This window comes from Acipenser ruthenus, chromosome 5 (assembly GCF_902713425.1).
Source record: "Acipenser ruthenus chromosome 5, fAciRut3.2 maternal haplotype, whole genome shotgun sequence".
NCBI lineage: Eukaryota > Metazoa > Chordata > Actinopteri > Acipenseriformes > Acipenseridae > Acipenser > Acipenser ruthenus.
In genome coordinates, this window is record NC_081193.1 from 51,271,030 (window position 1) to 51,297,646 (window position 26,617).

The 26,617-nt window shown below is 37.0% G+C and overlaps 1 protein-coding gene across 2 annotated transcripts in view; it reads right to left on the bottom strand.

Moving 5' to 3' along the window:
• Positions 1 to 21,412: 21,412 nt before the first annotated feature.
• The window catches only part of LOC117402355 (E3 ubiquitin-protein ligase rnf8), a 64,060-nt gene continuing 58,855 nt past the window's right edge, over positions 21,413 to 26,617 (bottom strand). The window contains exon 8 of one of the 2 annotated variants that reach the window (XM_059024314.1): positions 21,413 to 21,762. In XM_059024314.1, coding sequence (XP_058880297.1) covers positions 21,590 to 21,762 — 173 coding nt within the window. In that variant the 3' untranslated portion in view covers positions 21,413 to 21,589. The remainder of the gene's footprint in view (positions 21,763 to 26,617) is intronic. The other variant, XM_034921442.2, reaches the window with a different exon arrangement.

Genomic DNA, 26,617 nt, shown 5'->3' on the forward strand with positions numbered 1-26,617 from the left:
GTTTATTTATTTTTAGATCGGGGTCTCCCCCTCCGCCCCTGTGCAGATTGTTTGTTTTGTATTGTTTTGTTTATTTTTAAAACGTGTCCTGGCAGAGGCGAGATCGGTGCTCGTCCTCTGCCAGGAGTAATAATTAAAACTCGTGCAGAAGGTGGCCATCTCCCGAATTAATTAGGTGATTTAATTTGTTGCTAATCGGGAGATGGTCACCTGTTATGAAAAGCCTGCAGCTCTCTAGCTCGGGGTGGGTTGTTAAAGAGGAGAGAGCGAGTAGAGAGACGGAGAGCGAGAAGATTTATTTGAAAACGAAACTAAATTATAGCATACAGGAACAGTGACAGCGACTGCCCAGCCTGACCTGTATGGTTTTTTTATTATTTATTGTGGATTTTGTGTTCGTGATTTGTTTTTGTTTGAAACCTTTTATTTAGCTCTGTGAGCGCAAAGTTTATTTTTGTTTAAATATTTGATTTATTTTTGGATTCTTTAAATAAAACGGCGCACGCGCCACTGCACCGTACCTTTTTGTTGTTGTTGTGCCTTCTTCTGCCGTGACGTCAGACGTTCATAACCCTGGTTCCCTGAAATAGAAATGTATCCATTACACAGTGGGTTAACGTATTACGCCCGATTCAACTGAACACTAAAGCTGCGTCTTACGCCTGCGACGTCAGCACGCCTGTCTCTGCCCCCACAGGAGACGAAACTGCGTGCAGAACGGCGCTCAGTGCCATACATTTTCTTCCACCTACTGCATAGAATGTATGTAGCGACCAGAGAATTGCGATGGATACATGGGTACAGGAGCAGGCAAGCCTGCTGCTGCTGCTGACCAGAAGGCCGTGAAAACAGACTCACGATAAAAAACACAATTAAATTATTTAAACAATTTTTTGCTTCAGCTGTATATCCTAAGGGGGAAAAACAAGCAGAAATAAAATAAGACATGCTTATCTAACTGCTTCTGGTGAATTTTCACTCTTTCGAATGCTGGGTCACTCTCTGTGCTGAAAAGGCTGAAATAGAAAATGGCACTGAGCGCCATCCTGCACACAGTTTTGTCTCCTGTGAGGTTGAAGACAGGCGTGCTGACATTGAAGACGCAGCTTTAGTAGGGTTCCGTTGAATTGGTTGTAATTGGGGCAGCAGTGTGGAGTAATGGTTAGGGCTCTGGACTCTTGACCAGAGGGTCATGGGTTCAATCCCAGGTGGGGGACATTGGTGCTGTATCCTTGAGCAAGATACTTTACCTAGATTGCTCCATTAACAAAAAACAACTATATCAATGGTTAATTGTATGTAAAAAGATAAAATAATGTGTGATATCTTGTAACAATTGTAAGTCACCCTGAATAAGGGTGTCTGCTAAGAAATATATAATAATAATAGGTTAACCCATTGTGTAATGGAATACATTTCATACTTGAAAGGGAAATGTGTTTCTATCAAAAAGATTTTGTAGTCCCTCTCTAAACTGGATATATTTGTCTGACATTAGGAGGTGTCGGGTTTAAAAAACTACAATAAAATCGCACACACGTATATTTGTAGTGCTCATTGTATTTTAAATGTATAAATCATTGCGCTGAAATAACACAAATGTGTTTTGGGTAGGCTACACATTACATTATGAACAAAAATATAAATCTGTACAGTACGCCTACACAGTGTACAGTACAGTTGTTACATCAAATGAACAACTACTGCACTTTCTTTTTACATTAGCCTGTAGGCTACCAGTATGGTAACACAAAATAAATCATGGTATACAATGCGAATAAAAGATTATTTTAAATTTCAATTAAATGATTTTAGCATTTCTTCATCGTCTTCTTCTTCTTCTTCTTCTTCTTCTTCTTCTTCACTTGGCAGCCTAGACAATTAACACAAAATAGATCATGGTGTCGCATTGATAAGTTATGATGCTTACAGGACATTCAATTCTCATTAATATGAATTTCAAAGGACCAGCAACAAATTTAGCATTATACCACTAATTCGTATTATCATTTGTAGCCTATAAGACAAATGTATACTGTCCGTTTTTATTTAAGTCAGGGGTGCAGTGCTAAATTGTGTACAAACCACCTGCACATTAATATAACAAGTGTGTTTCCTATTCCTATACAGATGCTCAGAATAAGCTGGAGTGGTTAGTGGCACATGTGTGCAGTCTATTGCTCCCAACACGTTGGGGAAACCAGAAATGTCATAGAAATGTGTTTTCAAGGCTTGTAGGTACACCCTGCTTTTAGGAAAAAACAGGTATTTGCCTGTTTGCCTTAAAAATGCATTGAGCACAACTGGCAACGCACAAGAAAAAGCGCACTGAGAAATGCGACAATTACGACTGTTTTAAAACATGCTTTCAAAAGTTCTTAACAAATTGATACAATTGTAAGTGTCGCAATTTCCTGCAGCTTTCGTACATCTCATTATAATATTTGAGAACTCTCATTTGCACTATCTCCGCCCCTTTTTTGCAAATTTATACAGGAACACCCATAATTACATATTCATCTACACTTGAACTGCAAACACAAACTGCTACCGCAAAGCATTGCGCTTGTTTAGTACATTTCACCCAAGACTTCCGACTCGTTTGCAACTGATTTATGACTATTGCGCCAGGTGCAACACTTTAGTAAACCTGTCCCTTAATGTTTTGCATGTAATTTCTCACCCTTATTTTTGCTGAGCACCGTTATTGCCTGATAACAGTTGATGCTATTATGCTCAGGTAAAGCATGGAAATGCTGTTATGTAAATAAATATATACATTTAGCAAATGTTCTAGTGCTTTAACTATAAGAGTTCAGATGTTGGTCATCAGTTCTAGTTGCATGGCATAGACATGTTTAATGTAGGCCAGATCAACCAAAGAGTCTTTATATTAGTAAGTACCAGCGCCCCCTGCAGCACAGCTGTGTATTACCAGAAAAAAAAGGTAATATTGACACCCAGCTTTTGCTTAAGAGTTTTTATTCATGAAACCCAAGAAAATATTGATACCATAATAGAACTGTCTCTTTAAAACCTCTCTTGTTTGCTGCCCTTAATTAGCATACATGGGTGAGCTTATTTAGCAAGAAGAATGTGTTTTTCTTGGTATCTAAAAATATTAGTTTATCATCTGGATGTTTTTACTGTACTGTCCACTGCTGGATGTCTTTTGGGATGTGGACCAGGTAAAATGTGTAATATTTTGTATTTAATACTGGATGTATTCAAAGTACTATTACCCAATTACTGGATGAAACTGACCTAACACACATATACTTCACAATACCCATGGCAAAACAATTAATTTAGAACAAATATTACACAGCTGTCTTGTTATCTGTCAATCAATCAGTTTTTTTCTTATCTAGCACCTTTTATGGCAAGCCATGCCAAAGTGCTTTAAAAGCAAGCAAAAATTAAAACATTAATTACAACAATTAAAATGCTAACAATTAAAATATAGAATGTCTATTTTCCATAAGCCTGGAAAAAACATTACGTTTTTTATAGACTTAAATTCCTCCAGCGTGTCGGAGTTTCTGACAACTGGAGGCAGGGAAATCCAGAGTGAGGGAGCACAAGTAGAAAAACTCTGACCTCCTCGAGTGACACACCTAAATAAGAGAATGGTCAGCAACTTGTAGTTTGAAGTTGTTTCCTAGTGCCTACCAAATCAATCTTATTAGAATTCAACTGCAGAAAGCTTTTAGTCATCCAGATGACAATATCTCCCAAACAAGAAGATAACCTAGAATCAGCATGTGTAGTACCAGCAGTCAATTCAATATACACTTGTGTGTCAGCATAAGAATGATGACACACAAGTGTATGGTAGCACATTGGTACTTAGTGGATCATAACTAATGATATGCAAACAGTGAAAATGATAGCGTTCTTAGTTTGGAATGTGATACTTTGTACTGTGATATTTGGTAGCAATTTTAAGTCACCCTGGGCGTCTGCTAATAAATAAATAAATAAATAAATAAATAAATAAATAATAGAAGCATTATACAAACTGAAGTGAAAAACAATGCCATTGAATATTATTTGATAAGCCATTGAAGAATGTAGTTAACAGACATCAAGGAATTATATTTTACTGGCATATTTAAAGGATATGTCGACCACCAAATACATTGTGGCTAAATGTTTTGGACAGATATAGTGTGAATTACCGGTACAAAAGATCACCAACAGTGTAGCAATAATTGGGGGATTCGGGAATGATTTAAGGAAAGTGTAATGGCTTTCCAGTTCCTGTAACAATTAATTCAAAATCCATCCAGGAATCTGTTGATGGAATAATCCCTAAAAGTGAGCTTGTGGGTTTGTATTCATTAGTGGTTTCATTGTAAATACAGTAAATAACAGCAAATAACACATTTAATCTCTCATAGGGGAATATTCACATACTAGCACCCTGAACAGAAAAAAAATAAAATAAATAATAATAATAATAAAAAATAAAAAAAAATCCCCAAAAAACTCTAAATGATGTGCATAGAAAACATGATGCAACTTCTTAGATTTATGAAGAGTGTGTGGAGACTACAGCAACCAGGTTTCTTAATGTTGGCCCAGAAAGATGTGACAAAAAAAGAAAAACAGTGCCCTCTGGTGGTGTATTTTGTTAACATTAGGAAATACGCAGCAGCAAAAAGGAATCTTTACCTAATGTATTTTAATAGCACTGCAGTGGTTCAGCACTAAGAGGTAGAATATGGGCAACTGCAAAGGTATGAACAATTGGTACAGTAGAATAAAATCACAGTGGAAACAATGTCATAATTGACACCTCACTTGTTTTCTAACAGTAACACTAATATTTACTGCTACATCATTTATTTTTGTGTTTGATCATACTTTAAAATGTTAGTATTTTATATTTGTATTTTTTTACTGTCATACTTTATTAATAATTAATCTGCAACCAGAAATATGTTTCTGCTTTTTTAAATTAGGATGACATGTGATATTGCTGACTGCAATAAGTTATTTTGTTTCCCCCTTGAACATAAATAGACCAGAACAACATTGGTTTGCATTTTTCAAACTCCAAAATATGTCAGCATTTATGAAAGTTTAACCTTTTATCTCATGCTTTCGTTTTTTTTTAACTCTGCCTTCTCTGAATGTGTGGAAATGCGCGGAAATGCGCAAATGAATCAGAGGAAATAAAACAAGGACTATAATCTTGAAAAGGAAATCATGCCATGGGGAATCAATGGAGCCAGGCCCAGTGGCAGCATGAACGCTGTGTGGGGGGCCGGGGGGCCGGGGGGCCGGGGGGCCGGGGGGGGGGGGGGGGGGGGGGGGCATCCACTTATTTAGGGCGGCCTCAGTTTTGGAAAAGACAAATCAATGAGCTCGTATTCTCTAGTATTTTACTTCACAAATAAATAAATAAATAAATAAATAAATAAAATGACAGCACAATATTATGAACTATCCACACAGCACGAATTACCACAGCTCTTTACAGAAAAGTGTTTTTTTGTTTTGTTTTTTTTTAATTATTATTATTACCGCGTTAGCAACATCGGGGTGTCAGAGCAGCAGTACTTGAAACGAATACAATAATACAGTGAGCAGGGCCTCTACAGAGATTGCAATAAACAGATTCCCACACACACCAAATTACTGCAAAGTAACGAATGTACATATAATTAATGTTTACTTTCAACTGACTAAATACTGAACATAAAAAGCATACGCTCTTGTAAACAATCCGACAAGGCAATCCTACGAAGGGGTTTCCAAACACCAGAAGCAACAAGCCATTTTTTTAATTATTATTATGCTTTGCTTTACTTTAACTTGATTTGATTAATGATTTCTCATAGATTTTTTATTTAAGCGATAGTGCCCGTCGATGATGGCTCTACAGTGTGATAGTTGACCGCAACAGGAGTTATGTGTCCCAAGTCGAAAGCCATGGCACTAACGAAAGTCAAGGTTAACTATCACAAAGTAGAGCTATCATCGAGAAAAAAAACCCCTTAAAACCTAAATTTACCTTGAACTTGTACTGATTCATCGGGTACCTTTCCGCTGAGTAATGACGTTCTAAGAAAATAGTCCTGAACATTTTTTTTTTAATTAAAAACAAGGATGACATATATAAAGAGAAAAACAATGCATTTTTAATTAGTAAAGTGATTTAAATGTTTTATTAACTTGTTAGGGTTTAAAACCCCTATTTATAATCTGGACATTGCCTAAGAAATGAATGGAGCAATTACTGGGACAGTCCGTGTATGATGGAGTCTGAACTGCCAATACAATCTCTCATTAAATGCCACTCTAAAATGCCGCCTAAAGGGGCGTTCACACCGGACGCGGCGCGGCACTAGCAATAGTTTTCAATGAAGACGGTTACACGCAGCGGCAGAGGGACGCGCAAGAGATAAAATATTTTCAATTTTTGCCGCGCCGCGTCGTGAAGTAACCTACCAACAGCCAATCAGGGAAAAGTAGGAGGTTCCTTGTGAGGAAGAAATAAAAAATAAAATGGAGGAAAAGCTGTTAGGTTTAATTTCAAATTCCCGCGTCGTATAATACAACAATTAATATTAATAAAAAAGCTGCAGCATGGAGGTCTGTGGGTGTACAAATGGGATTACCGAGTGAATATTAAATATACATCATTACGTAAATGAGAATATATATATATTTTGTGCTAAACTCCACATTGAAAATAATTATGCACCTGCTACTACAACATAAGCATTTTTTTGGATAAAATAACTGCAGACAAACTTTTAAAATATAAAGCAAAACGTTTTATTTGGTGTACATATATTATATTTTAACAGTTTTTAACAAAATTAATTTTAAAAAAAGGAGGGGGTGATTGTGGTGGTGTGGGGGTTTCGCTCCTCAGTTTTGTCTTTTGTCAGTGTCTTCAGTTCTGTCAAAAGAGTTTTATTTTCCCACTGGCATTTACTGTTTGTTGCTCGGCAAACAAAAGCCACTGTACCTGCAGCCGTGACGTAACAACGGACCGCCCACTGACTTGGTGAACGCCCCTTAACTCACCATGTTTCTACCTTCAGCCAAAACCTTTCTCTCCTGAATCTACCTATGAATGGAGCAATATTACTGAACCGTCCGCATCTCGCTTTGTTGTTGTTGAAAGATGCTGTGTATGTTCTCCAGTCAAGCTGACAGTCTGCGATTGGCTCTCTGCAGTTGCAGGTACAGGATTGGTTGCTTTCGTCGATGCAAAGTGTTGATTGGCTGGTTTTGGTGGATAATAAAATAAAATTTGGACCAATTGTGTCTTTGTTTACTATTTATTGTCCAATAGTGAACTACGCTTAAATACAGCAAGTCAAATAGAAAAAGCCAGCACTTGCGCATATTGATTTTAAATTTGATTCACAGTTGGTGCTGATTTAGTTTACATAGGCAGTAAACCATTCACAACAGTCCTCTTTTATTACACAGGTTGTATGAGTAAAGCATTCCAGAGTGAAAAGGCATTTGAGGGGCCACATCTCTGACGACAGTTTAACAAAAAGAGCTAGGTGTTGGAAACTAGTTACATCCTATAAAAATATGATTTCTTTAACCATATGGTCACAATTTCTAATGGCTTTCTTCTAAGGCCATAACCTGGCACTCTAGCAGTGAAGCTGTATGCTGTTTGAGGTCAGATATATGAAAGTTTACTGATACATCTTTCTTTGTCACAATTGGTTCTCTTTCAAGCAAATAACCTGCTTAGTATGCCATGTGATATGATGTGCTTTTACAGCAACTTTCAGTACTATAGCTAAGCATAAAGCCCCTGTGTTGAAACAGTATTTTTACAGATAGCTTAAAAGTCTGAAGCAAAACAAGTCTAGAAGACCATTTCAAATATCTTTTTTACAGACAAGTCAGTAATATTCCTAGATCTTACAGCTAACTATTTTGTATAACTAGTGTCAAAATAATATGTAATGAATAACTATATTGTATATTATTATTATTATTTATTTCTTAGCAGACGCCCTTATCCAGGGCGACTTACAATTGTTACAAGATATCACATTATACATTATTTCACATTATACAGATATCACATTATTTTACATACAATTACCCATTTATACAGTTGGGTTTTTACTGGAGCAATCTAGGTAAAGTACCTTGCTCAAGGGTACAACAGCAGTGTCCCTCACTGGGGATTGAACCCACAACCCTCCGGTCAAGAGTCCAGAGCCCTAACCACTACTCCACACTGCTGCCCTTGTATAAAGACCTGGTACAAAACTACACCAGACACAATCTTTGTGCCTATAATTCTATTTCAAATATTCATACATGTTCACCATTGCAACCCACTTACTGATCACAAGGTCTGAAGATCAATGGGCAACCTCCATTCCTGCTGTCAAGCAAATCGCCTAATTTCACCAAGCTGAACCCAAAGCAATGGAACAAAGCAACTGAACCCTGGAGGTGAGGTTCTGGCTAGTCTCTGCAGGACCTCATTGGGCACATGACCAGCAGGGGTTGTTGAAGATGAACTATCCGCAGAGGATTTTCCTTCCTAACCTACAGGTGCACAAAGGCGAATGCATCACTCCCTGTGAGACTAGCTAAGACCATTCAAACCATGCTTCCATGACTCACCCTGCACTCCAAGCAGTGGTGCTTCATCTACCTAGGTCATCCTGCTGGCAATTCCAGGAACTGCTAGTCAGCTGGTGCCCAGCTAAGTGGGAATTGGAACACATATTTACTGACCTCTTACCGGGCACCCCCTAGGTATGTAATATTCCATAAAGGATTTACAGCAAATAGCTTCAGTGACTGTAGAATGTTACTGTACAGGGATTTCTAATGGACCTAATTTTTCTTGGACGAGCTTAACCATTTTCTCAACTAGCACCAAGTTAAAGTTAACACAGTACAGTATATGCCAGTGATTGTAGAATTCTAATTGAAGTTCCCTGGCATGCATCTGGGCTCCAGTGGCAGGTCTGGAGGGATACATCTGGCCTTTGTGCCTAGATATCTGGCCAGCCCCGGTCAACAGCCTTAGGCACCGCAACTGTGGACTAGTTTTAGCCATGTTCCAATCATAATGAACATAATCAATTTAGGAATTGGGTCAGGTGGGAGTTTCAAATATGCACTTAGAAAGGGTTACTGTGATATACCATGGTAATAGCAAGTTTAGTATAGAAGCAATGAATGGCAACAGAGATATGAAAAAATTGCTAAATTACTGTGCCAATACACCAATACAAATTTTATGCAGATGTTGTGTGTAGCCATTGTTCAAATTAGCAGTATAGTAATCTGTCACATATCCGCCCTAACCGTTTATCTGCCATGATCAACCTCTTCAGCAACGGTAGTTTATTATTGAACAGAAAGGATTAGTTCAGAGACTGTAGATCCTACCAAAGTTTTTGTGCACTGTGTTGTATGTGCTCAGTGCACAACCATTGCTGGTAGTGTCACGTGAGCTGTTCAGTGTGTTGACATGCAAATAAATCCTGTTGTCTGCAAAGCGTATCAACTTCAACCTCCGTTTCGATCTCCTGCCTGTCACTCAGCAGCGAATGCACGCACCCACATGGCAGACACCCACTCTGTCACAAGCGTTAATACTCTGTATCTTTCTAAATGAGGGATTTAGGGGAGCTCCCTAATAAAAGCTGAATCTGAAAACAGTAATTGTGTGAATATAGTAATTGTTACAGCTGTGTATAATGGTATTCTTCAGGTTACCGACCAACAAGCTACCAAACAAAAAGTAAGCGGTACTGTTTTTAATTACCTTCACCTTCCTTGATCTGAGAGAGCGGGCTCACTGCTGATCAGTGGGTGGGACAGGATTCCAGTAAAGTGTGGACTGTGCTGTTGCACACGCGTGAGTCGGTAAAGAAAGCTCTAGGCATACAAAAACAGTGTTGCTTTGGAATTCTATTTCAAGTGCAGTACTGAGTCTCTAAAACTGGATTGAGACTCAGCTTACTATTGGTTTTATTTGAACCTGTTTGGCTGTGAGGGCCCTTTTTCAGGTATTATATATTGTTATATTGTGTTTTCTCATTTGCATAAGGATACAATTTACATAACGAAAATTAGCAGGGGTACTGTTTATAAGACTACATTTACTTCTGTATTGTATTTAGTTTTTATTTTAATTATGATCACTGATATCTCTAACATTTTCAGATCTCTACACAACATGCAATGCTTGTCTTGCAGGATGTTTACTGTAGTTAGTTGGAATGAATATGTGTGGCAAAGTGGTGAGTGGATACAGGTGAGTGCAGCACAGGTACGAATCACACAGACAATTACTAACAGGTGCAAGGGTGTTTATTGATAAATTACAATGTCCAGAGCCTTAAATGCAAATACCTGTAAATAATAATGTTGGAAGTGATTACAGCGGCGTGTATCACTTCGGTTTTTGTAAACGCCCATGGGTTTGACCCGCAACCAAAAAGTCCAGTTTTATCACCCACACAAAACACAAAGACACAGACACAGTTCCTACGATGCGTGATTTAAGTCCTTGTGGTGAAAAGACAGTACGCTGTGAAACAGGGAAGTGCTGGTGTCCGGATTTGTTGCTGGCCTGCGGCTGCAGCTCCGGATAGTGTTAGTAGTCTTAAAACGACACAAACAGAACAATGTTACAAGACAGACTAACAAATACAACACTCACGGTTCTCACAATTGCAGGGTTTCCTTTTGGTTCTTTCTCTAACCATTCACAAAGGAACCGATCACGTACGCTACCCCCCTATTTATATCTTCACTCATGACCCCTAAGTTAACGAGCGCATCCGCTCCTCCAATCCTCGGATGCCACACCGTTTACCGTCGGGATCATTGAGTTTGGATACCGTAGCTCAGTTCCTCTCCTAAATGACCGACTTCAACCTGCCCTACGGAATAAATTGTCGTGCCATTTAATTAAGGGTACTCTGTTCTTCTTGACCGTGCCCTCACAGGTCGAGAGGGAGATCTAACACCAAGAATCATTCGATCTCTGTCACAATATGACAATAATTTTATCAGTGAAAAATGTAAAATCAACTCTAACACTGAAAATATGTTCACTGGAAGAATGCATCTCCACCCTTAGAGATATCAATAAGACTGAGAAATGGATTGATAATACATGCATAGGCCCCTCTAATCCCCCTGGTAATGGTACACAAGGGATCTCAGTTATAGCAGATACTCTGATACTCTAACCCAGCTGGCCCCCCTGCACCCAGGGCACGGCATGAACAAGCGGCTTGGCTATCACAGCCGATAAATAGAGATCACTAAATAGAGGTAATTTTGAGACTAGCAATGGATTTAACCCTCTTATTCACCATGAGGGGCATGAAACTATCTTAAGCAAGATGCTCTTGGTGGGTGATTCTATTATTAGAGATGTCAGCCCAGTATTTGCAAACACACAGAAGGTCTCTGTAGAATTCTGTCCTGGTTCCAGAGTTGCTGCTAAATTGGAAAGCCTGGTTGGTTACCGTGGTCAAGTATCTGGGCTGATTATTCATGTGGGGACAAACTATATTAGATTTAGAAAATCTGAGATTCTTAAGGATCATTTTAAATCACTGTCTAAAAGTTAAAAAAACAACACCTATGTAACAATATAATTATCTCTGGCCCTCTCCCAGTAGTTAGGAGGGGAAGTGAAGCCTTTAGTACTTTTCTCTCTGAATCGATGGCTATCTAAATGGTGTGCCTTAGAGAACCTAGGCTTCATCGATAATTGAGATAGTTTTTTGGGAAAGACCTGGGTTCTTTTAAAGAGATGGTCTGCCCCCAAATAGGAAAGGCTCATTCATATTAACACAAAACATAGAGAATTACTTAATGCATGGCATAATAATTTTACATGCATCCCTATGTTTTCAGTTCAACCACCCCCTGCCAATGTAAGCACAACATTACTCAGTATGTCATTTGGTGAAGCAACTCACAAACCTCAGCTTTGTATTCAAACTTTACATCCACTGATTAACCAGTCAGATTTAACTGACTTGGTCATTAAGACAAAATCTACTATCTGTGTTTCAGATCCTGTTCCCACAGGATTCTCTATGATTGATGCTACTGTTTTAAGCATTATTAACAATTCCCTCTCATCTGGTGTTGTTCGAAATTTTATTTAAGGTTGCTGTGGTACAACCCCTGCTTAAAACAACTATTTTAGACCTAAACGTTCTTAATAACTATAGGCCTATTTCCAATCTCCCCTTCTTATCTAAAGTCTTAGAGAGGGTAGTGGCGCAAGCCTAACACCGCACATCATCGCAAAAGTTTTAGGCAGGTGTGAAAAAATGCTGTAAAGATTAGTGCTGATCAGGGTTTGTGAAAGCAGCCAAGAGAGTTGGATATTTCAAGGTATTTCTAACATTGCATTAAGTCACTAATTGTTAGTTCAATTGGAGGATCAATTTAATAATTGAGAACTCAGTTGGAACACAAACAGCAGACACAGTGGGCCCGCAGGACCAGGTTTGTGAAAAACCGACATCAATGATGAGATATACAGTACTGTGCAAAAGTTTTAGGCAGGTGTGAAAAAATGCTGTAAAGTAAGAATGCTTTCAAAAATAGACATGTTAATAGTTTATATTTATCAATTAACAAAATGCAAAGTGAGTGAACAGAAGAAAAATCTAAATCAAATCCATATTTGGTGTGACCACCCTTTGCCTTCAAAACAGCATCAGTTCTTCTAGGTACACTTGCACAAAGTCAGGGATTTTGTAGGCATATAGTCAGGTGTATGATTAAACAATTATACCAAACATGTGCTAATGATCATCAATTCAATATGTAGGTTGAAACACAATCATTAACTGAAACAGAAACAGCTGTGTAGGAGGAATAAAACTGGGTGAGGAACAGCCAAACTCAGCTAACAAGGTGAGGTTGCTGAAGACAGTTTACTGTCAAAAGTCATACACCATGGCAAGACTGAGCACAGCAACAAGACACAAGGTAGTTATACTGCATCAGCAAGGTCTCTCCCTGACAGAAATTTCAAGGCAGACAGGGGTTTCCAGATGTGCTGTCCAAGGTCTTTTGAAGAAGCACAAAGAAACGGGCAACGTTGAGGACCGTAGACGCAGTGGTCGGCCAAGGAAACTTACTGCAGCAGATGAAAGACACATCGTGCTTACTTCCCTTCGCAATCGGAAGATGTCCAGCAGTGCCATCAGCTCAGAATTGGCAGAAAACAGTGGGACCCTGGTACACCCATCTACTGTCTGGAGAAGTCTGGTCAGTAGTGGCCTTCATGGAAGACTTGCGGCCAAAAAGCCATACCTCCGACGTGGAAACAAGGCCAAGCGACTCAACTATGCACGAAAACACAGGAACTGGGGTCCAGAAAAATGGCAGCAGGTGCTCTGGACTGATGAGTCAAAATTTGGCTGTAGCAGAAGGCAGTTTGTTCGCCGAAGGGCTGGAGAGCGGTACACGAATGAGTGTCTGCAGGCAACAGTGAAGCGTGGTGGAGGTTCCTTGCAAGTTTGGGGCTGCATTTGGGGATTTGGTCAGAATTAATGGTCTCCTCAATGCTGAGTACAGGCAGATACTTAACCATCATGCAATACCATCAGGGAGGCATCTGATTGGCCCCAAATTTATTCTGCAGCATGACAACGACCCCAAACATACAGCGAAAGTCATTAAGAAATATCTTCAGCTTAAAGAAGGACAAGGAGTCCTGGAAGTGATGGTATGACCCCCACAGAGCCCTGATCTCAACATCATCGAGTCTGTCTGGGATTACATGAAGAGAGAGAAGCAACTGAGGCTGCCTAAATCCACAGAAGAACTGTGGTTAGTTCTCCAAGATGTTTGGGCCAACCTACCTGCCGAGTTCCTTCAAAAACTGTGTGCAAGTGTACCTAGAAGAATTGATGCTGTTTTGAAGGCAAAGGGTGGTCACACCAAATATTGATTTGATGTAGATTTTTCTTCTGTTCACTCACTTTGCATTTTGTTAATTGATAAATATAAACTATTAACATGTCTATTTTTGAAAGCATTCTTACTTTACAGCATTTTTTCACACCTGCCTAAAACTTTTGCACAGTAATGTATATCTCATCATTGATGTCGGTTTTTCACAAACCTGGTCCTGCGGGCCCACTGTGTCTGCTGTTTGTGTTCCAACTGAGTTCTCAATTATTAAATTGATCCTCCAATTGAACTAACAATTAGTGACTTAATGCAATGTTAGAAATAACTTGAAATATCCAACTCTCTTGGCTACTTTCACAAACTCTGATCAGCACTAATCTTGGACTACCTTACCTGAGTTAACATTACGTAGTCCTAGATTAGTGTTAATTGATGCCTGTGCAGCCAGCCATTTCTACAAATAATTCAAATGCTGTGATTAGACATTTTATTCATTCAATTGAGGGTTCAATTTGTAACTTAAAGCTCAGTTGGAACACAAATCAGCAAACACTGGGTCCTCAGGACCAAGATTGAGAAACACTGTTTTATGTAACTTGCTTCCTATATTGGTACATACCTGTTAATTATTATGAACTACATGATTACTGTGTTTATGTTGTTATTATATAAACTGCTTTCCTTGTATGTCACCTTGGATAAAGGCATCTGTTGTATGGGAAAGTATTTGAAGTCCGTTTAGCATTTGTCACATATTTGCATTTGTATTTCGTTTGGTAGTAAATGTGTCACATTTGCATTTGTATTAAGCACATTTGCATCAATTTCCTACTATCTGGAAAACACAAGTATGCTCAAAACCATAACCATTAAATTTAACAATGGAGTCACCCATACCTTTCAACATTTATGCTCAAAGTTTGAAATCACGGATAGAGTCTACATTGTTCGAGAGCAGTTCCCAGTCATTGGTGCTCATGCAATCACCATTCACAAATGTCAGGGGATGACTCTAAAAACAATTAGGAAGGATTGTCAATGTAAAAAAACAAGTTAGAAAAACACAACAGCCGTTTAAAGGGGTGATATCAAACACAAAAGCCCAAATTAGGAGAAGCAATTAGGTTAATCTTGTCAAGCATCAAGTAAATAGGCACAATTGGAAAGGTGCTGGGGCCCAAGATTCACACAATTCTTGCTTCTAACTTGGCGCCTTTTTTTGATCGCTTCGCTCCACTTGAAATGCTCTTTGTATGACTTGAAGTGACTGAGACACACACTCACACACTGAGACACACACACAATGACACACACACACTGAGACACACACACACTGACACACACACACCGAGACACACATACACTGAGAAACACACACACTACAACATACACAGTCTCAGTGTGTGTGAGTGTGTCTCAGTGTGTGAGTGTGTGTCTCAGTCACTTCAAGTCATACAAAGAGCATTTCAAGTGGTTTGAACTTGCAACATGATGTTCTTGAAGAGCACACCACCTTAGCCCGCTGCGCCACTGTGCATTTCAAGTGGAGCGATAAAGTGGAGCGAAGCGATCAAAAAAAGGCACCAAGTTAAAAGCAAGAATTGTGTGAATCTTGGGCCCCAGCACCTTTCCAATTGTGCCTGTTTGCTTGATGCTTGACAAAATTGGCCTAATTGCTTCTCCTAACTTGGACTTTTGTGTTTGATATCACCCCTTTAAATGGCTGTTGCGTTTTTCTAACTTGTTTTTTTTACATTGACAATGTTTTTGTTATAGATCCAAATAGACTCATGGCTGTAATTGCTGCCAAAGGTGCCTCTACCAAATATTACTCAAGGGGGTGAATACTGATGCAATCAGTTATTTTCTGTTTTGTATTTGTAATTAATTTAGAACAATTTGTAGATTTAATTTTTCACTTTGACATTAGGGACTTTTTTGTGTTGATCAGTGGCAAAAACTCCTAATTAAATCCATTTTGATTCCATGTTGTAACACAATAAATTGTGGAAAAGTCCAAGTGAATACTTTTGAGAGCCACTGTAATGTTTATGAGAAATTTCAGTCAGGTTTTAGCCCAGGTCATAGTACTGAAACTGCCCTTATAAGTGGTAAATGATGTGCTATTATCTTCAGATATGGGCTTCCCCTCAGTTCTTATTCTTTTAGATTTAGGTGCAGCATTCGACACTATTGATCATTCAATTCTGATTGAACGTCGTGAGAACCTCATAGGACTGTCTGGAAGTGTTCTGTCTTGGTTTAAATCCTATCTCTCAAATAGGTTACAATACATTAAAATTGGGGATGACTCCTCTCTTCTATCTGAAGTCACATGTGGTGTCCCGCAGGGCTTCGTTCTAGGACCGATCTTGTTTTCTTTACATATGCTATCCTTGGGCAATATTGTTCGCAGACATGTTGTAAACTTTCACTTCTATGCCGATGACTCAACTATACCTATCTCTGAAACCAGGTTAAACTGCAGCCGTAAATATTCTGACTACATGCCTCGCTGACATTAAGCTATGGATGTCAAAAAACTTCCTATTGTTAAACTCAGATAAAACAGTGGTAATGTTGCTAGGTTCAAAATAACAATTAAGTAAGACCAACCTTTGTGCATCTACTGGAAACATCTTCCCTTTTGCACTGAAGGCTGAAATGAGAAACTTTGGTGTACTTTTTGACCCAGTTCTTTCTTTCAAATCTCATATTAGGAGAGTAACTAAAGTGTCTTTCTTTCATTTTAGAAATATTTCCAAAATAAGACGTTCTCTTTCACTACAAGACAGAGAGACTGATGCATGCCTTTGTAACATCTAGAATTGATTATTGTAATTGTCTATTCTCCGGCATTCCAAGTCAAGTTTTATCCCGTTTGCAACTTGCACAAAATGCTGCCGCCAGGATTTTAACTAAAACAATAAAGTATGACCATATTACACCAGTATTGGCAGCCCTACATTGGCTTCCAGTTCAGTTTCGGGGTAATTTTTAAGTTTCTGCTCATAACCTACAAAGCTTTACATGATCTGGCTCCCTCTTACCTGAACGATCTTTTAATTCCATATGTTCCTAGGTGGCCCCTAAATTATGGAACGATTTGCCCATTTCTGTAAGGGAAGCACCAACGGTTGCAGCTTTTAAAATAAGACTGAAGACACATTTTTATAATCTCTCTTTTTTTTTATCTAAAATGATTGTTTTCTTTTATCGTCTATGATTTTATTGTTTCGCTGATCTTGTTTTTATTTGTTTTATCTACTTATTTATGCATTTAATTTCATTGCATTCTTATTGTTTTATTGATCTTGTTTTTATTTACTTCTGTTTTATCTATTTATTTATGCATTTACTCTCCTGCTCATGTATTTTCATTTACTGTGATTATTGTATTTCCTGCTTGTATTTTGTTTTAGCCATGTAAAGCGCTTTCAGGCATTGCTTTTGTGAAAGGTGCTATATTAAATAAAGGCTGATTGATTGATATTTAAAACAGGATTCATTTATCCACCTTTTTATATATTGTGATGGGGTACTCCCTGGCCTGTGCATATTTTGTATTTGTTTGTTGTTGTTATTATTATTATTATGATTATGATGTATGTATTGTATATATGACGGCGTAAAACCCTTATTGTTTGGCAGGACGAGCGAGGTGCCGTCCGCCATTATTTGTTTTGGGTTCTTAAAATACCTTGTGAGAATGCTTGACTGTCAGCTACTGAGTCACGCAGAATTAATAAACCTGTGCAAAATGTGACCGAGAGATAAGATCATTAATAGCTAAATCCCTCGGACACCACTATAAAGACCTGCAGCTTTGGCTGTAACAGGGTTGAGTGTTCGGTGAGTGGAGAATGGGAGTAAAGAGGAGGTAAAGAAAGAAAACGTAAACAATTGCTACTCGTGCTGGCTTTATACCAGCACGACACTTGTTTGTATTAGTGTTTTGTTTACCTGTTTATTTTGGCCCATGTGCCCTTTGTTTTGTTTTCTTTAAACCTTTTATTTTGTAAATAAACGCACCACGGCGCAGTTGTACCCGTCTGTTAATGTTATGGTGCATTTATTTCCTGGCCTGACGTCACCCCAGACGCCATCTTTGTCACACATATCCACCCTTACTCTGGTCCCACCGCAGTCGGATATGTGGATTACTGTATTACCATTGGCTCTCCATATTTACTTTCTACTTATTAATTGTATAAACTGTTTGTTTCTCCATTGGTCTAGCTGCAATCCAACCTACAGCAAAGGAAGTGATTAATTTCTTGTAACAGTTTAAACTTTAATATATAATGTTATATTTGTTTAGCTTGTATAGGCATTTCTCTGTATTTAAAGTATTATGGATTTTCTTGTTACTTCATCTTGTAAAGTGCTTTGTGATGGTGGTCCACTATGAAAGGCACTATATAAAATGAAGATTGATTGATTTGAAGAAAACTGCATCGTCAGCAAAATGAAAGGATCAGTGAAAATGTTATAAATAGTAACACGAGGAAACATTTTAGACTTTGGCTATGCTTCTTTTTAGGTCTGTAACACCTTTCTGCATGAACATTTCCAGACCTGGAGGTGCAATTAACAAGGCTTAGATAAGTGACATGACGTCTCTCTGGCTCCATTTGATTTCCAGACCTGCTTGACAAGACAAGCTGAAAATTGCTCAAATTGTAAAAGAAAAGTACTGTGTGTGCGGCGTGAACTTTTTTTTGTTGTTGCTAGAATTAAAGCTTTATCTGAACAAACAGCTGTACACATGAACTACAGTGTATGCATACATACACAAATTGCCTTTTATTCATACGCATTAATTTTAAAAAGCCTATTAAACCATGAACCTTGATTTATATAAAAAAAACAAAAAAAACACTTGCACGTGAAATAGTGAATATTCTTAGAACTGATGCCAGAATTCCATAAAGCGTTAATACTTGGAACAAGGCAAAATGTTGATTATTAACCTATGGATGACCACCATATGCTATATGTTTACATAAATATTTATTATGAACGCTGTGTGTAGAAATCCAGCAATTAGACAAAGGAACAGGGTCGATAAGATGGGAAAAATTAAATATTTACAATTGTTAAAGTTGTTTTCCTATGTTTAAATAATATGATCTTTTAATATTAGTCACATCTTATAGTGCTAAAGAATATATGGAATTGGTTTGATAATGCTGCTCACATTAAAAAAAAACAGATGCAAAGTAGCAAATTACCTTGAAATGAGATTACACAAGTGGGACTATACAGGATTTGTGACGAAAAATTAAGAATGTGGCAATAGACAAGTTAATTTCTGCAAATATACTCTCACTGAAATAACTTTCATAGTAAATATTTCATCTTTGTCACTTTCTTTTTTAAATCAAATTCAGAAACACTATGTACAATGCTGGTATGGTTTACTGTACAAATCAATTTATTTATTACTTACCAATATGTGTGAATAAGTGTAGACATTTGCATTATTTAGTAATGTTTTATCACATACCTAATTATTAACCGTAACTTGTGCTGTGCTTCCATTGCAATCTGCTGAAGTTGAATACCATTTGATATTTAACACACGTTTCTATGAATGGTCTGTTCATCACTCATCACATGAATGTATAATGTTGTTGTGCAAATGGAATCCCGAACATGTATTTTACATTATACTAATGCTCTTTGTTGCCAATCAGTTTCGTGATGTTTTGATACTGATTGTATAAAAAGTGCACAGATTATGTAAGTTTCATTAAGAACAGACTGATTTACTTCAAGGGTCAGCCATTCTAGAGAACATCTATGAATTAATTAAATGTGGTAATCATTGAAAAATGGTCAGGTATCACACCAAATCACCTTGAAGTCTTACTGCATTAAATCAGCCATCCCTGCTGCCTACATCATATTGACAATGTAATGGCAGGTGTTTCAGTTTGTTTGTCCAATATCTGCACTTTTATACTGGAAAAGGTCTTCATAGCACAGAAAAGCAATATCTTTTTTTTTTTTTTTAAGAACATTAGAGATAATTTTGTGGTTTTGTAGAATTACTTTCAATTAGAAACATGGCATTACTACAAAATTATATGGAGACATTGATGAGGAGGTCCCCGGTTCAAATCCCACCTCAGCCACTGACTCACTGCGTGACCCTGAGCAAGTCACTTCACCTCCTTGTGCTCCGTCTTTCAGGTGAGACGTAGTTGTAAGTGACTCTGCAGCTGATGCATAGTTCACACACCCTAGTCTCTGTAAGTCGCCTTGGATAAAGGCGTCTGCTAAATAAGCAAATAATAATAACAACAATGAACAAACAACTTCAAACAAGACAAAGTGAATGAATAATTCCATCTGTAATGTTACCGGAAAGAATGAATTGTAAAAAGTAAAAAACAACCCACAATTTGGAGAGCATCTTGATGCAAGAAACCAAAGAATAAAGTAACAATATACTTTGTGTTTCCCCTCCACTCTTTCGCCGTTGTTGCACATCCTACAACTAATAATTACAATACTAAGGACTGCAGATGCGCATATTTTCACTCTACAGACTGCCTGTTATCAATCACACACCTACAAGAACAAACTATGTATGTCAACGTTCTAATGCATCAATGCCTATTCACCTTTTCCTCATTAGCGGCAATTATTATTCCTCTACAATATGTGTTATGCTGTTTCCTGTCACCAATATGGACAATAAAAACACAACTTCTCTTAAGGTATTCTTGTTTGTCTTTGATTATGTTTTTGCAAACACCAAGTACATGACAACCTCTCTTAAAAGGTTTTCTGAACACCCTTAACCAATTCAATCATATAAGATAGCTAACCCTACAGTCAAAACGCTAAGAATCCGTAGAACAGCTGTCATGCAAAGTTCTGTTGCAAAAACCACCAGGTTCCTGGCATGCTGCTTCAAAATACAACTTCCTGCCTTTTGATTTTGAACACTATAGTTTGTCAACAAGCTCACCCGCTCATGAAGGGAGCAGCAAGCCTGGGGACATTTCAATGCAGTACTCAGGTTTAGTGACTACATTTCCATTTATTTAATTACATTACACCTGCCTGGGAATACCAGCTCTGTGGCAAAATGTTCAATATAACTTTAAATGAGAGACAACTCTTATGGAAACTTTTTTTTATTAACAAAATGCAAACTATCCACAGACCTAGTACTCTTTTAATGGACTAGCCCAAACTTCAGTGCATTTCTTGGCACAATTGATGTTGACTGAGCTAAACAGGAGTTGTAGAGTTCAGATTATTGTTATTTTTAAAATATTTTTTATTCCTTTTAGAAAAAAAAAAAAGTGTTACCTCCACAAGGCTGAACAAACTTATGATCTAGGATTGCGCTCTATAGAACAAGTCCTTACTACATGTACTTAACTCTGTTGGTATACACACAGGACATGTATCTGAAAACAACTTCTTGATCACAACAACAGAATTGCAATTAAAAAAAAACAAACAATCACAAAAAAACAGTCAAATCACAAGTGGCATATCCCAATCTTGGGAGGGCCATTCCACTTGAGGTTTTATTAGGTAAACTTAAAAGAATCAACGACTTCAGGACCTGGCTGGCGGTTTAATTGTTTCAATGACACAATTTAGAACAGGGCTGGAACATGACCAGGACTGGAAGGGTCAACTTTGCCTAGATGATGTAGAACCCATCATACGAGGAGTTCTCACTGGAACTAGAGGTGTCCGAGCCCCAGCTGCTGCTGCTTTCTTCAGTGGAAATTACAGAGGAGATGCTGCTTCCGGATGAGAAATCACTGCTCTCGTTGTCGTCATCGTTTATCACGACCATTACCACTGGCTGAGCTGCAAAGAAAGGAGAGAAAGCAAAGAAAGTAGCGATAATCTATGCACAGCTGTAAATGGTGTTTCACTTCCGTATAGCTTGTATTTGTGGTCCACTTGTTTTGAAATTAAACAGCATTTGCTGCCACCAAAGAATTTTACCCCTACTCTGTCATACCTTTACTTGTTAACTATCGTTAACAATTAAATGGGTAAACACCCCCATCCCAGCAGCAAATCGTTTTTTGAGCAATTATCATGACAAAGCAGAAGTGTGACCTCTAAATTATTATTATTTTTTTTTTTTTTTAAAGATAGTCTAAATACTCAGAGGTACAGTCAGACACTAGGTTATGATTAAATACATGCACTTACTGTACTACTAAAAAGCATTAGATATTTATCTTAAATTCAGACACAAATCTAGCATTTTCCTGCATATAATACAAAGTACAATTTGGTTGAGTCCTCTTAAAATATGCCAGTAACATACATGTGTGTCATGTATAACACAAGTCTCCCCCTCCTGTATCTACAAGTCTATCATAATCTGGGCTGTATTTATTTCATGGTAGAAAAAGGCTCATTTCAAGGCTCACCACTGTCTAAAATACATATTTTTCATGATATTTCATAAATAAACAATGTTTATTAATGCAGAAATAAAGCATTGTCACCTTCAATTTTTTCTCAACAGTTAGTATATAACAAATGTAACTAAATATTTAAATACTTAACTGAACCACAGTAAATGCTAAAATGGTAGAATATTTAGTTTGTGTTTTAGACATCCCATTTTCACCATCAGTAAATTCTTAAACAATAATAAATAAATAAATAAATAAATAATAATAAATAAACAGACATGTGAAATGTCCTATGCAAAGTGTTCAATCATTTACCGGAAGCAAACTAAACTGGTTGCCAGGTTCCTAAATTTGACAAGTGCATAGTCAGAATTTTCATGGAGAACTACATATTACACAGCAATGGGTAAATTGTGAAATCCATGATAACCGTGAAAAAAATAATCATAATAAATGTACCTAAACCAGACATGTGTCAGCCACAAGATCTTCAGAGACAGACATTCACAGTGGAAAGGCTTCTTGCAACATATGCCCATGCAGGGCACACTTATAAAACTTGGGGGACCCTGTACCCAGTTGAAAATCAACAGATAGCCTAATTGATAGTATGAGCATGAGAATAACATGTTGTCCATCCACAAAACAATTTCCCATGTTTAATGGAAAAAAAATAATAAAAGATTACAGCCTGCTATTGGTTGTATTTGGCGCAACTGCAGCAGTTTAAGCAGAAAGGTTTTCATTCAAAATCAAGGCATTCATTTTTCTCTTGTTATGTCTTTCTTCACTATGTAAAGCAGGTGTACATTGTACCGTAAAAAAGCAAGGCAGTACTTTATTAGTGTGGTATAAAAATGTAAGCATTGCCGTTGGAGAAGCTACAGTTTGCATGGCTGTGTGTTTCCTCTGAAATTCTTATATTCCTAAATTCCTCTATTTATATTTCAGAGTATTTATTTATTTATTTTTACCTAAAAGCTCCTTTGATCATAAATTAAGCACAGAGATGGTTACAGAGATGATAAGTTCCTGTCTGCCACCATTGAAACAGATTTAGAACTTTAATAGTAATTTATGCATTCCACATAGAACCAAAAATCAGCAAGAAAATGTCAATGTTGTTTTTGTTGAAGTTGTTCAGATATAGTAAGATATTACTGGAAATGTTCAACATTCCAAGTGTTGCTTCATGAAATTGCTCAAGAAGCTTTATTTAAAAGAGCACATTTAAAAATCAAATTGCCAGGTAGGTTTGATAGGTTTATTATCTGATTAAATCAGAGCAGATTTGTTATTTTGAGATAGATTCATTTGTTCATATAGCATTATTATTGGTTCCAAGATGTTTTTTTTTATTTTTTTATAATAGTGCTGTGCAAAACATACTTCATTGACTATTTCATTTCAAATTTTAATTGAAGGCTATTAATTATATTCAACATGCCTTTATTTACATTCCATCTCATTGCCGTTCTGTAATAAACTAAGCAAATAAAAAAAGTATAAACTGCAGTTTGTTTATTGTTATCTTTTTAAGACTATAAAACAGCTTAATATTACTATTAACCCTAATTCTATAAATAACTGCCTTCCAGTAATGGTTAGTTACTGCAGTCTAGTTCTGCTGCTTGTTATCTGAAAGTGTGGCTGAGTGATACAATTTATGAATGCAAGAAGGGAATGAAAAGGGGAAACATTAACATGTGACCTGCTATTTTCTTTTCATTAATTAGACAACAGGGATTCAGTAAATTACATAAATAAAATATTAATTTGTACAGGAAAATGAACAATGTTAAATTATAAACCTGCTTGGAAAAATCCTGCTTTCTGAATGATTACCTGCGTTCTATCAGCCACACGTTAATCCCACACAACCTTTCAACGCAGACGCATCGCCAAAAGCTTTGAATTTAAATTCATACACCATTATTCTAGAACGTTTTATTTCTGTAAATTATCATTAATTAAGAAAAAAAAAACAAAAAAAAAAACAGACCCACAATCAAATTTTGATGTTTTTAAATGGAAAATTTCTGGCGAATGGTATGACGATCCATTTCCCGAATCTGACAAAGTACCGATACCAGTAATTAACTTTACTTTAAGAAAGACGGTACCGTGGAATAACAGAAACAGAACGAAATCAACACAATAAAAGCTTCCAAATGGGCTGTGATCATGATACAAAATAAGCTTCAAGAAAAAGTTAAACTAGTTACCTTTCATTTACTTTCTCAGGAAGAACATACATGCTTATATTTATAATTAAACATATGTTAATATATAAAAATAAACATGTTTAAACACATTTTGTTTAAATTACACTGGAACAATTTTTTTGTGCGTAGTGATATTTACTGTTATTGAACTTTTTTTATTTTATTTCTTTATTTGCTGTGTTAATTTAAAAAGTAAATAAATATAGTAATTTTAAATTCGATTTATAATAACATTAAGGCACTTAGGGGTGAGTTAACATGAGATAACTGCACACAGGGTTTTTTGCGTTGGGCCTTATAACGCCCTAAGTGTGCAGTTATCTCATGTTAACCCACACCCATATCTTAATGCTTAAATAATGAACTGATCTGAGGATCTTAACTCTCAATTATCCATATTGGATTACATAAAACCCATGTTTTAAATATCACAAAAAACTTTCCCTGAAATAGAATTGTAACCATTGCCGTACTGGGAACATGTGGATGCTGCTCTGGCATTCTGCAGGGTGTCAATAACCCTATTGGACAGACCCAGGCGGTTCAAATGCAGCCCTTCAGGGGCCAGACCCAGAGCTACAGGCTCGATCGGTTGGTATGGCATAAGGTCCCCTGAGCCTGACTGAGCAGGTCACAGTGCTAGGGCAGTCTCCACAGCGGGCCGCTTAGGAACTGCATCAGGGTTTCCTGGGCCAATAAGGGGCTACTAGGAGCACCTTGGCCCAGTCCTGCCTGATTTACTGTGGAAGCTGAACATTGAGTTTCAATATATATATATATATATATATATATATATATATATATATATATATATATATATATATACAGTATATATTGTTCGCAGGATTTAAAGCTATATTACGTTATATAGGGGGGGATTTAAAACAAAATTGGAAATTGTGGCAAAATGTAAAAAAATGCCTAGACACACAAAACACCGGAAAAACAGCCCGTGAACATAAGGATTTCATTATGGAAAACAGCAAAGGAAAGAAGGTACAACTTAAGTGTGGAAGTACTGTCGAGTTACTATACATATTGAGCATTTTGGAAAGTAATTGAAAACAGTAATTTCATACAGTATATAAAAAGGTCCTAAAAAAAAAAAAAAAAGATTTTGGGGTATCTCGAACATAGCAAAAAATAAGCACTGAAAAAAATAAAATGAATAAAAAACAAAAATCAAAAAACAGAAGCCCTAAATATAATGCTTTATTTTTCAGATTGGTAAAAAGTAGTAATAAATAAAATTGGTACTTATATTGCATTGGAATCCAAGGTGTGCTTCATGTAAAGCCTGCTCTTTCATTCCGTTCAAAGATAAAAAAAAAAAAATTGCATCCTTGTGAAAATAAATGTGCGATATGTCGTATGATACAAGTAGGTCTCCCTTGGTTTGTTAAACTGTGTAACAAGCAAATCTATGCTTTTTATGATCTCATTGCCTCATTTCCTATCTGCATGATATTATAGGGTACTGAAATGCGGTCATTCTTCATGAATAAAATAAAACACTTCCTTATGTGAAATTTAATTTTATAGTTACAAAGCTGATAACTTTTTTTTTTTTTTAATTTTAGGTCTTTGTTGGTTTAAATAGGTTACAGTTTACTTATTTGTCTACTATAAGTGCAGCACATTTCCATTTTGGTATCCTCCAGTACCTTGCATTTGAGGCTAGTTATGATACAAGTTATGATGACTCTTAATGATTTAGATTCTGGTATAGTAAGCAAACTTGTTAAATTTGCAGACGACAAAATAATAATGGCAAACACTGTTGCAGCAGCAAAGATCATTCAAAATGATCTAGACAGCATTCAGAACTGGGCAGACACATGGCAAATGACATTTAATAGAGAAAAGTGTAAAGTACTGCACGCAGGCAATAAAAATGTGCCTTATAAATATCATATGGGAGATACTGAAATTGAAGAAGGAATCTATGAACAAGACCTAGGAGTTTATGTTGACTCAGAAATGTCTTCACTAGACAATGTGGGGAAGCTATAAAAAAGGCCTCGGATATATTGTGAAAAGTGTTGAATTTAAATCAAGGGAAGT